General features: G+C 52.7%; 1 protein-coding gene across 1 annotated transcript in view; it reads right to left on the bottom strand.

Annotated features, from left to right (window-relative positions):
• Positions 1–439: 439 nt before the first annotated feature.
• The window catches only part of MICAL3 (microtubule associated monooxygenase, calponin and LIM domain containing 3), a 183,095-nt gene continuing 171,758 nt past the window's right edge, over positions 440–11,776 (bottom strand). The window contains exons 39-42 of the mRNA XM_084766098.1: positions 6,650–6,715; positions 4,015–4,114; positions 3,801–3,874; positions 440–3,709 (exon numbers count right to left, since the gene is read on the bottom strand). Coding sequence (XP_084622224.1) covers positions 3,525–3,709; positions 3,801–3,874; positions 4,015–4,114; positions 6,650–6,715 — 425 coding nt within the window. The 3' untranslated portion in view covers positions 440–3,524. The remainder of the gene's footprint in view (positions 3,710–3,800; positions 3,875–4,014; positions 4,115–6,649; positions 6,716–11,776) is intronic.

Here is an 11,776-nt window from a genome sequence, read left to right as displayed (position 1 = left end):
GACTAAAGGTGTGCACCACCACGCCTGGCTCACCAGTCTTTTTTTTTTTTTTTTTTTAAGACAGGGTCTCGATGGAGTCCTGGAACTCGCTATGTGCACCAGACTGGCCTTGAACTCACAGAGATCCACCTTTCTCTGCCTCCCAAGCATTGGGATTAAACGTGTGAGCTGCGGCCACCACCGCCCTCGGTGCTTTTGCTGCAGAACCGCTGCAGAGGATTTCCCCAGTGCTAGCTACTGATGGCTAAGTCAGAATAACACAGAGGGTTCAAAACCACAGACCAAATGAAAAGCTATATTCTTTGAGCAACCCTGTCTGCATACACTCACCTATAATATAATCACTGGCCAAATGATTGTGTACACATTACTCACCCGATGATATAGAAATGTGTCTTGGCTCAATGCCAAGAGCAGAAAAAAATGACTTCAGAATTACTTTGTTTCTTAAAAAAACCAAAACAAAACAAAAAAAACCTTTATTGTGCATAAAACAGACCATTCCTTCTTGTGGGTCATGTTACCATCTTCCAAAAAAAAAGTTTTTAAAATATGGTACTGGGGATTGAACCATGGGCCTTACGCATGCTAAGCACACATTCTACCACTGAGCTATACTGCAGCCCCTGATCTCTGTTGGCCTGGGCCTACCCTTTTCCTCTCCTGTCTCAATGAAAAATGTCTTATCTCTTAAAGTCTACAGCTGCTGGTCAAAATTATCTTAAGGATGGCTTCTGGGGGCAAAGGTCCAAAGATACCAACTGAGCAGGGGTAGAGCCTGGGCTGGCCACGCTCTTACTTGGGAGCAAGGGGCTGCCTTCTGCCTGCCCTCCAGGGACACAGGCTGGAGCCTCTGTGCTTAGCCTTGAGTTTGGGCTTGTTCAGACGCGCTGGAGCATCTCATGCGCGTATGAAGTGTACACATCCCTCTCTTTCCTAACTCCTGGGAAGAACACCTGATCGGAGCTGCACACATTTCCACAGGCGAGGTGGAGAACACCTCACGCCGTGGCCCTGGGACCAATGAAATCAACTGCATACTAGTGGTTACAAACCGGGAGCCCTGGGGGGTGGGCTGGGAGGGGGAAAGTGCTCTTACAAACCGGGAGCCTGGGGGGTGGGGTGGGGGGTGGAAAGGAGAACCTGAAATCCTGTCACAGCTGGAGAGCTGGGAGACGCCTCCCAGGCTGGTGGATTTCTGAGACCCCCCCTGTAAAGTTTTCTTCTGTCCCCTTTCTCATGACTGCACGAAGCAGTGTGTGCTTTGGAATGATCCACGCGCCCATGGCGCCGGACCAGGACAGAGCGGAAGGGTGCTTCCACTGTGAGGCCACAGGAGGCGCAGCGGGCCTCTGCACGCTTCTGGAGTCACTCTGGAAACGGCTTCCTTGTCCAGGGTTAGCAGGTGTGACAGGGCTGAGCTGCTTGGGGTTGCCAGTGGCACTGGGGACGAGGACAGGGTTCAGGAGAAGGCCACACAGGCGATTTAGGTCCTGTCCTAAGTCCGGTTTGATTGGCAGATTGTGGTTGAAAATGGAATCCAGAACATCCTCCTCTCCCCCTTCCAGACAGAAATAAAAACAGCAATACCGCCCTGTCGGAGGCCAGGGGGTGATGATGTCCAGAGCCGTGGTGGTTGCTAGCAGCGGTGCATCTGGATTTCCACAGGAGAGATGGCAGCTTTTGCACAAGGTGAAGCAGAGACAACTGTTTGTTCCTCTGAAGTTTAGATGGACGTTCAAGTTGAGGCACGGTGTGGTTCCCACGGGAAGTCCAGGATCAGTGTGGGCCCTTGGCTATGCTGCCCACAGCAGCCCTTCCTACTAGGCTGGGCTGGCACGCCCTTCCCAGATTGGTATGGCACCAACGGAGTGGTCCATGGGCTTCTGTTCTGAAGGAGGAGCACCCTGGCCTCCACCACTGGTCTCTGGCTGAACCATGAGAAATGAACAGCTTGGCTTATGGGTCAGGTTACATGGTGCTTATCGGTTCTTGCCAGGCCAAGAAAAACCCTAGTATAGGCAGGGAAGACTAGAGTGGCCAGTGTGTTGAGGGGAGACCAGCACATACATTCCTGTGTAGCTGGATTGGGGTATTCTCATCAGCCAGGCTAGGGATGAGGTCACAGGCTACTTGGTCCCAGCAAGCATGAAGAGGGGCTAGCGCCTCAACCCTTAACATATGTTATGTACAGGAGGTAAAACCTTGGCAGCAAAACCGGACAAAGTAGGTTCCACGGAGCCAAGATCCCAACAGGAGACAACAGAGCAGCTTATCCGTCTCGGTGCCTGCCTGGCCTCCTGGTGCTAAAGTGAATCCTTGCAGAGAGGCAGTTCTCCTGTAGAAGTCCAGTGGAGACAGGAACAGGGTGCTGGGTGGAGGAGGGGGCAGAAAAGCCGTGAGCAAGAACCCACGGGGCCTTGAGCTGCTCCCTGATGCCGACCAGGTACAGTAACACTATTGAGAAGGCTAATAAATAGATGCATGTAACAAGAAGCTGGGTCACGTTCGCATCAGGTGCCCTCCCAGGCACTCCTACACGCAGGTGACAGGCAACCAGTGTCTCTAGTAAAGGTATAAAAATGACGCTGCTTACTTTCAAGTATTACAAAAATAAGTTAAAATCGACAAAAAGGGGTCCGAAGCGGCTGAGTGTCTAGCCAGGTTGTCAGTTTCGTTCCAAGGTGCAAACACAGGAAAATGTCAAGGAGAACCATCTCCTGAACTGATGTGGGTGCTGACCAGGAATGGTGCCTGTCTGTCAATGAGGGCAGGAGGGGCGGGGACAGGGGGAGGGGTTGAAACATAGGGCCTCGGTCAGCTCTCCCAAAGTCAGTACTTTCCAGTGTCAAAAATAGTTGTGAACTAAAAGCAAAACACAGCAATCCATGGGCCTCAGGCCACTGCCCATGTGAGAGGCCCCGGGGCACTTGGCCACTGGGGATCCAGTGTGTGGTGGGGCAGACCCCTCCTGCACCCTCCTAACTTGCATAATGAACCTGCTTACTGTCCGACTTCCCCTGGCAACCACTGTAGGGTAGGTATCACCCTTATGGGTGTGGCTGGCTCCCTGCTGGATCTCCATCCATGGCCCTTTTCTGTAGATGCCTCTGTGACTTTGGTGGTGCTTCAGGGAGCGATGAGGGCAGTGGCTGCTCTGCTCAGCAGATGCTCTGTGGTGGCAGCGGCTCTGAGGAGGAGCCAAATCTCTCTCTTACCAGCAGAGGGAAGAAAGAGGTACCGGGCAGCAAGCCCTCAGGGACCTGAAAGAGTTTCCCCTGGGGCACACATCAAACACACCCATCGCCTCCCCTCCTGGGTGGGAAGTCTGGGTGGCCTCTCCTAGGAGGTGGAGTCACCTCAGAGGATTAACCCTCACCTGGGGGGTCTTCCCAGGGCACAGGTGCCTGAGCACTACCCTCCGGGGATGCCCCGGGCCTTTTGTGAACCTGGATCCAAGTGGTCTGGGAGCACGCAGCCAGGTCAGGTGGGTGCCAATTTACCCAACACGAGGGGAGCCAGGCTCAGGACCAGTCCAGGCTGAAGCCCTTGCACAGCATAGCAGCCTCCAGGTCCTTGTCCTCCTCTCTCTCCCGCAGCCGCTGCTCTTCTAGCAGGGCTACCAGGGAGTCTCTCTGCTCCACCACCTCCAGCATCTCGTTCAGGATCTTCTTCTCCTCTGAAAGCTCCTCCTCGGTCTTCAGGTGATCTGCCGAGTGGCCGAAGGCATTAGGCGTGTGTGGCCTGGGACAGTGGCCCACTGTCACCGTCCCCACACACTTGCCCCCTCCTCTGCTTACCTTCCACAGCCATCCGCTCCCTCAGCTCCTGCTGCAGCCGGCTCTGCCGGTCTTCCAGCTCCAGCTCCCGGGCACTGAGGTGGGGAGAGACAGCAACAGTGACTTGGGGAACAGCCCTCTCACCCTGCCAACAAGGACAGCTGTGCCTGCTGTGCCGCACCAAGCACGGGCGGCCCTCTGCAGCAGCTGCTCCCTGACTCTCAGCGTTACTCACAAGATCATGAGCTCCGACTCATAGCGCACCATGGCGTTTTTCTCCTGGACCAGCTTGAACCACTCCTGCATCAGCTTGGGGTCATCCTTTTTGCCCATGCCTGTGTGAGAGACTGAGAATCACTCGAGGGGATCGAGTTTCTGGTTTCCCAGCCCAGAAGGATTTGTCACACTGGGGCAAATGTGCAAAGAGCCAAGCAAGATGCTGCCGGAACAGTCCCAAGCCAGGCCCACAGTTTGCCTACAGCCTTGAAGGGGACCAGGAGGCAGAGAACGACAGGTCGCTGCTGCGTCGTGTCCACCCCAGGGCCCGGAAGACCTAGACTTTCCATCAGTCCCGCCCGGGCCTTGTGCTGAGCGACTGCTCCTTACAAGCTTAACTATGCACAGTGTTGTGTGCTGTGTATGAAATGGCTTGTTCTCTCCGTTTCTAGGCCCCCGTGGAGGAAAACAGTCTCATAGCTGGGAGGAGTATAAATGTATAAATTGTACGTTGTCTTTAAGGTAAGGTTTCCTGTATCCCCAGGCTGGGCTTCAACTCCTCATCCTCCTCTTCTCCATCGTTGCACGGTCTGAGATTACAGGCCTGTGTGCCGCCACGCCCAGTTCTACACTTGCTCTTTCCTCTTTTAACCCTGCTTTTTCCTGGGCAGCTGTCTCTTTCAGAGGCCCCTGACACTTCACCACCGCATCCCAGTCTGACCACGAAGACACCGTATTTTTGTTGTTGTTGTTGTTGTGCACTCACCTAGACACGTGCCTACCAGGCAAATGCCCTACTGCTGAGCTACAACCCCCACCCTAATAGACCCCTTCTTAGCACGCAGCCCCCGGCAAACACCCCAGCATCAAGGTGGCTGTCACGGTTCTCACCAGTGGGACCCGGGGCTGAGGAAGGTAGCTGTTCTTACTCTTCTGCCACCTGCTGACTTGAGTGTCCATCATGAGTGGCTACACCCCTAGGCTTAACTGCAGCAGGAGCACGGAGGAAAGACTTTCTCAGGAACCAAACCATCCCGGAAGTAACAAAGTCCTGCGTAGCCTACAAAGCTGCTCAATGACCCTGCCTCGAAAGCACCCTGTGTCAGTGGCTCTTTGCCCATGTGGACACAGACTTTCCTTAGTAGTGTTCTGTGTGTTGAGGGTGGAACACAGAGCCGCATATGGACTCGGCAATGCCCCAACCACTGAACTACCCTCCCATCCTTACATCAAGTAATTTTACACAGAGCTTGGGGTGTCTGAGGGCTTCCTGAGGTCCATTCACAGGCCTCGGGTTACGAGGAGTCAGACTGGGACTCCTTAAGTCCCCTCCGCTTACTTGGGGTGGATGGTCCAGGTCTGAGAAACACCCTAGCACAAGAATACTGACAACATACTCGTGCCTTTCCCGTGTCGGACTCACACCTGCTCTACCCTGCCTCTTCCCAACTCACTCACACTAGTCAAGGGCCAAAGCTCTTTCACTGTATGACAGACACATGTCAGGCCTAAGCCTAAGTCTTTAGCCAGTGACCACACCCTGGAGAGAGAACTGACCCAAGCAAGAGTTAGTTAGTATCAGCACTGTGCCAGGCACACATGCACCTCACTCCTGACACGGGGGTCCTGGCCCCGAGCTCTACTCTCAAAAGATGGGCACCTCCATCTCGGCCTGTCGAGCCTGCCTACAGGTCCGGGGCCCCAAGCTCTCCTTCCCCACTCCAATAGACTTGGGTCTTCGGCTTTAAAACAGCCTCCAGCCCAGTTCCATGCATTCCTTCTGGAGCGTCTCTGCACAGTGTGCCCGTGTGGCCATGGAGATGAAGTCCTGAGGCATGCAAGCTGTCCAGAGTGGCAAGCCGTGAGCGTACCAAGTCTGTCCCCCTCCTTCCCACATCCCAGCAAGTAAAGACCCCAAATTCCACCGGGGGGGGGAGGGGGAGGAGGAAAGGGATGGGACGTTGGGACACTGCTCATGAGCCATGTTGGAGCTTGGTCATGGCCGATGAGCAAGGGGATGTGGCGGGGTGGGTGGTCACATAGGAGAGCCGTGGAGAGGTTAGCAGGGGTTAGTCATGGCCACACTGCCCGTCCCCTGCCCACATGCCTTGCCAATGACAATCTGATCACCACAACAGACTTCAAGTCAGACAAACTTAAAACAAAACAAGACACACGCAGCAAGACATAAGGTAAAGACGTTTGATTTTAGTGGCTGGAGGAAAACAACAACAAAACTCGGGGGGGGAGGGGCATTTGTGTAGACCAGTCTTTGTAAGGACAGTATTCCTTGACTCGACCGATACAAACCGCTGCCACAGACGAGGTTCCTCCCCTGTTCCTGGCCTTTGGCTTACTGGCTCCAAGGCCCTGAGCAGCGATGGTAGGCAGGATGGTACCCTGCAGACACTGGAGCCCACAGGCTCTTTGGCTTTTCCCTCTGTACCCATCCTCCCTCTGACAGTCAAAGGGATACTGTGCCTTGTAAGAAACTGCCACATACTCATGACATTCTGAGGTAGGGCTTTCGGGAGTCAGAGAGAGAGAGAGAGAGAGAGAGAGGAGAACAATTGCCGGGCCTTGGCTCCCTGTTGGATCATGATGGCTGCGGCCCCTAGGAGGCGGTGGGGGACAGGTGGACGAGGTTACGTTACCTTCCTGGACACAGCAGGGGCAGAAGGAGAGAGGTCTACGCCGTGGAGTCCCGCCACTGGGCTCAACTTCAAAAAGGACCAAACGAGGAAGAGGAAGAGGAGACAGAGAAAGACAAAGAAGGAAAGAGAGGGAAAGGAGGCGAGGAATTTGGAGGTGGAGAGGGACGGGGGAGGGGGCAGGGGAGGAAGGTGGAATAAAAACAGGCAGAGGACAAAAAACAGAAAAGGTGAGAGAGGAACAACAGGAAGAAAAGAAAAAAAAATCCACAAGAATGGAGAGGCAGAAACGGGGGGGAACAAAGTCTACAAATGAAATTAAGTCCCTTTTTTTTTTTTTCAGCACAGAAATTGAACAAGAGCTGGCCCAGGCTGCAGGCAGCAGTGGCTGCTGAGGGTATATAGTGACTTTGGGACATTATCATATGGTGGCCAGTGGCCTTGGGTAGGTCTGCCTACCTCCACGCAACAAGACTTTCTAAATACGCAGCCGACACTGCCTCTAGGTGTGCAGGTTACTGAGGTCACCAAAAAAAACCTACATAAAACGTTCTTGAGATGTCAGCACTGACAGGTGCGCAAGAGGTTAAGCTAGCTTCTCCACAACTCTAAGGGGCAAGGAGGGTCCATCACCATGCCCACAGGAACCCTGAGTCTGCACAAGTGGCGTCTTAATCTTGCCATAGGCCTGTAGGGGCTGACAGCTGTGCACTGCCCTGCATTCCAAACCAGGGAAGCTAGGGGGAAACAAACCACGAACACAGGACGTGACTTCGAAGAGCCAGCAGCACTACCCCTCCCATGGGCTATGGAAAACCAACCACCCTCCCTTTTCTTTGGGCTCTTCCACCTTTTGGAGGCATCCAATGCCACAGCTGAGGGGTGGAGTCACACTGTGGACTGTGAGACCCAAAGGGGGGTGAGCTGACAGGACAAGTCAACAACTCGCGGTGACGGGCAACTGAGAAGACAGCGTGCAGAGATCTCTACAAACCTGATCATTTAAGGAACAGGGAGAGGAGCGGAGCAAGGGACCATCACAGAACCACAGGAGCACACACAGGAAACAGGAAACCCAGAAGGAGAGGCCTTTGGCCACGGGAGGACTGGGAGAGAGGTGGCCCATGGCGAGAAAGGCTCGGGTTAACAGGAGGGCTGAAACATCTAGCTACTGCTGGACTGGCCATTCTACACTGCAGTGGGATAAAGGTAGGGACCCCAGTCTCCTTTTCTTTCAAAGCCTTTCATCGTCTTACCTAGTACTGTGGGCACAGGAAACCTGATACTGGGCACAACCTCCAAACCAAAGCCAGAGTGTGTAAAGTGCTTTTTATCCCATCTCCGCAGCCACGAAGAGCTGATGCCTCCTGGGTCTTTTCCCAAAAAAATTGCTCCGTCATAACTGACCTACTTGGCTTTGGAGCATAAAGTCTGTCTGGGGCTCAGAAACCTGGAGAAATGCCATAAGCATCACGTCAACTCTCTCTGCTGTTTCCTGGGACTCTAGTGACACACGAGTAGGTAGCCGTATAGCCAGTACGACGCCATACTCACTAGCGAGGGGCAGTGACGCAGTATGTAAGCAACACACATCCGAAGTCAGGCAGGCGCCCGCACATACAAATGCTAAAATGGATATATAGACCTAAAGACATACACTACTTCCTGGACATCACCCAATAGATCCTACGCTCTTTTATCCTGATCACATGCCTTGTACAACCTTTATCTTGAGAACAAAAGTTTAAAAATAGGAGTAGGGAGGAAGGCTTCACCCACACAACTTGCTTTGTAGCCTCCAACGTGTCCATGGTGAACACCTATCACTCACACTTAGAAAAAAAAAAAAAAAAAAGAAACCTAATAGGTGCTATTTTAGAAAGAAGAAATGGAACAGAAAAACTAGTCTAATGGGGAATTCCATTCCAAACCAGAATCTGAATAGAGTATGCAAGCAAAGCACAGGGGCACCGACTTTGATAGCAACGTCTTTGCCTTTTATGGAGGAGTGAGCAACAGATGTTTTGGTTTGCTGGATCTAGTCTCTCCTCCCTGCCCCTTTCTGCGGCGCGAGGGTTTGAACCCAGGACATCAAGCATGCTAGGCAAGTGTTCTGCCATTGAGCTATAAACCTGCAACACCCTGAGCTTAGGCAGAGCACGCTGGTCTTTTTATTGTTCAAATTGCTATGGGCTGTGACTGCAAGGCTGAGGCAGAGGAGGGGCTGAGTGTCTTATTTACATGAGAGAGTGTGCTAGCCAAGCCTGGAGGGGCTAAGACATTGGCCCTTTCTACTCCCACAGCTCAAAGACCCATCAGGGACAGCATGGGCTGTCAGGGGAGATGACCTGTGCTCCCCATTTCTCATCTAGCCTTTCAGTTCTGCCCGGATACATTTAAAGCAGCTAATATCACAAAGAGCCAGAAATACCTACAAGGATCATGGGCTTATTTTAAGGACAAGGTGAGAATAATTTATGGGAGAAATGTCTACAACCTGAGCATGGTGGAGAATGCACGCAACCCAACACTTAGGAGGCAGAGGCAGGAGGATTGAAAGTTAAGGTCATCCCTGGCTAAGCACAGGGACTGTGTCACCAGATAGTCCTATTTTCTTTACAATCCAAAGCAGGTGTCATTTCTTCTCTTCTCACTTGCCCCCACCCCTCGGTTTTATGAGACAGTGTTTCTCTGTGTATTTCTGGTTGTCCTGGAACTCACTCTGTAGACTGGGCTGGCTCCGAACTCACATAGATCCATTTGCCTCTGCCTCTCAAATGCTGAGATTTAAAGGCATGCTCCACCACCACCCAACAGGAAGGCATTTCTGACTGGACAAAGAGGAGAGTGGTTACCACAAGAAAGCTAGTGGGCATGCCAGATCCAAGGACTCCTGGGTGTAAAGGAGCTGGTTTGGAGCTGGGAGAAAATTCTGGGGATCAGGCCTCCTAGCTGTATCCATCTTGGACACCTTCAAGGCTCCTGAGACAAGGAGCATCACTACAAGCTTAAGGCTGGACAGAGTCCTTGTCAGCAAGACCCCACAAGTCCTAGCCTATCGAATTTCAGACACACCAGCCCCGCCCTGTCTAGACTGCCAGGAAACTCGTCTTTCATTTTAGAGCTGGGTATTGTCCATGTGAGTGTGGAGTTCTAAACACCCAGCCTGCAACTGTCAGTCGTGGCCCTACTGCAGGATGAGCTTCGGCGCCACACCTTCCCTTCTGATGTGCTGCGGCAAGTTTCATCCACAGAGTCAGGGGAGGCCCAGGGCTAAGAGTATTCTGTTCCAGTTACGCTTCCTGCTGTGGACCATGAGACACTGAAGGTGTCAGGGCCAGGGAGAAGGGTGCTTCTTTCCCGGCAGCCTTCTCCTGTCCCTGGGACTCTGGCTTGCTCTATGCACCTGTCTCCACCTCCCCAGTGCTGAGGTTGCAGGCGTACACCACCATGATCAATCTCTGCACTGCTGGAGACCCAAACCAGAGCTCTGTGCATGCCAGGCAAGCACTCTGACAATGGAGCTATGTCTCCAGCTCCCTTTTCTCTCTCCCCTCTCTCAAGACAGGGTCTTAGGTAGCCCAGGTTGGCCTTAAACCCACAATCCTCTGCTGTCAGCATTACAGGCATGCGACATCATGCCTGGCCTAGTTAACTGATTGACTGACTAATTAATTATCCGAATAGATTCTCACATATCTCAGGGTACCTGGAACTTACTATGTAGCCTAGAATGCTTGGCCTCTTTTTGTTGTTACTGGGGACAGAGCCTCTCGCTGCTCGTGATCTGCCACTGAGTAACAGCCTAGGCCTAGAGAATTTTCTGGAAGGCTGGGTGTGAAGAATGGCTTCTTGTTACTAGTCAATTCTGTCTTATATAAAATGGTAGTGGGCCTTGGTGGCGCACGCCTTAAATCCCAGCACTCGGGAGGCAGAGGCAGGCGGATCACTGTGAGTTCAAGGCCAGCCTGGTCTACAAAGTGAGCCCAGGACAGCCAAGGCTACACTGAGAAACCCTGTCCCCAAAACAAAAACAAAAGGCAAAATCTTCATTGGCTGAGATTATGCTCAACTGCTCTTACTCCCCAACCTCAAGTCTATTTGTCCAGAACCAAAGCCTTCCCCAGCGCAGGGAAGGGCCTGCGTAGCAAGGCTAAGGGCCAGGCCCAACCAGGGCAATCATAAGCACTGAGGCCCAGGCTGGGGATCCAGGTGGCTGGTGCAGAAGTGTCAGACAGATAAGGCTGCTGGCACAGATGACATGTGTGTGACAGGGCCAGCAGATGCCTGTGCTAACGAGAACCAATCTGTAGACTATTGGTGAAATAGAACATGTGAGACCTGAGATCAACGTGGATGTGAGTGTGCACCCGAGTTCTCTCTCTCTCTCTCTTACACACACACACACACACACACACACACACACACACACACACACACACACTTCAAAATATGTAAAAACTGAGCCAGGTAAATGTTCAGCTTGACCAGAAAGGCAGAGATCTACCAATGTCCAAGGAGAGGAAATAAGTGGGCAGAAGTCACTCAGGAGCGAACCAACAGGTCATATTAGGCCCCTGTCCAACTCACTTTGACCGCTGATCCTTTTTCAGTCCTCCACGCCGCATTTTAAACCTTCCACTCCCCTCTGAGATGAAGTGAGAAGTGAGGGTCTATGAAACCAGAAGTTACGCGGGTTTTTTTTGGGGGGCGGGGACAGGGTTTCTCCGTGTAGCCTTGGCTATCTTGGAACTTACTCTATAGACCAGGCTGGCCTTGAGCTCACAGAGATCCTCTTGCCTCTGCCTCCCGAGTGCTGGGATTAAAGATGTGCATCACCATTACCTGGCCTGAAGAAACTTTTAATGTGAGTCTCAAGCCTGTGTGCGGCAGGCTAAGAGCTATGGAGGACCCTGCTGAGGCACTGTGGTGGGCAGGCACGGCGAAGGGCAGGAGTCGGGGTCTGGCCTTCTCGGGTGAGAAACGGAGTTCCTAACACTACACGTGCTGCTTAGAGCTCTCTTCCCAGTAAGGTGATGCCACGGTCCATACACGGCCCTTCAGGGAAGCAGGAGTGGAGAGAAAGCCAGCTTCTCCACTTCAAGATCTGGCTTTCAAAAGGACAATTAG

This window comes from Acomys minous (genome assembly GCF_964271855.1).
Source record: "Acomys minous genome assembly, chromosome: 17".
Classification (NCBI taxonomy): Eukaryota; Metazoa; Chordata; class Mammalia; order Rodentia; family Muridae; genus Acomys; species Acomys minous.
This window is presented reverse-complemented; position numbering and strand designations above follow the sequence as displayed.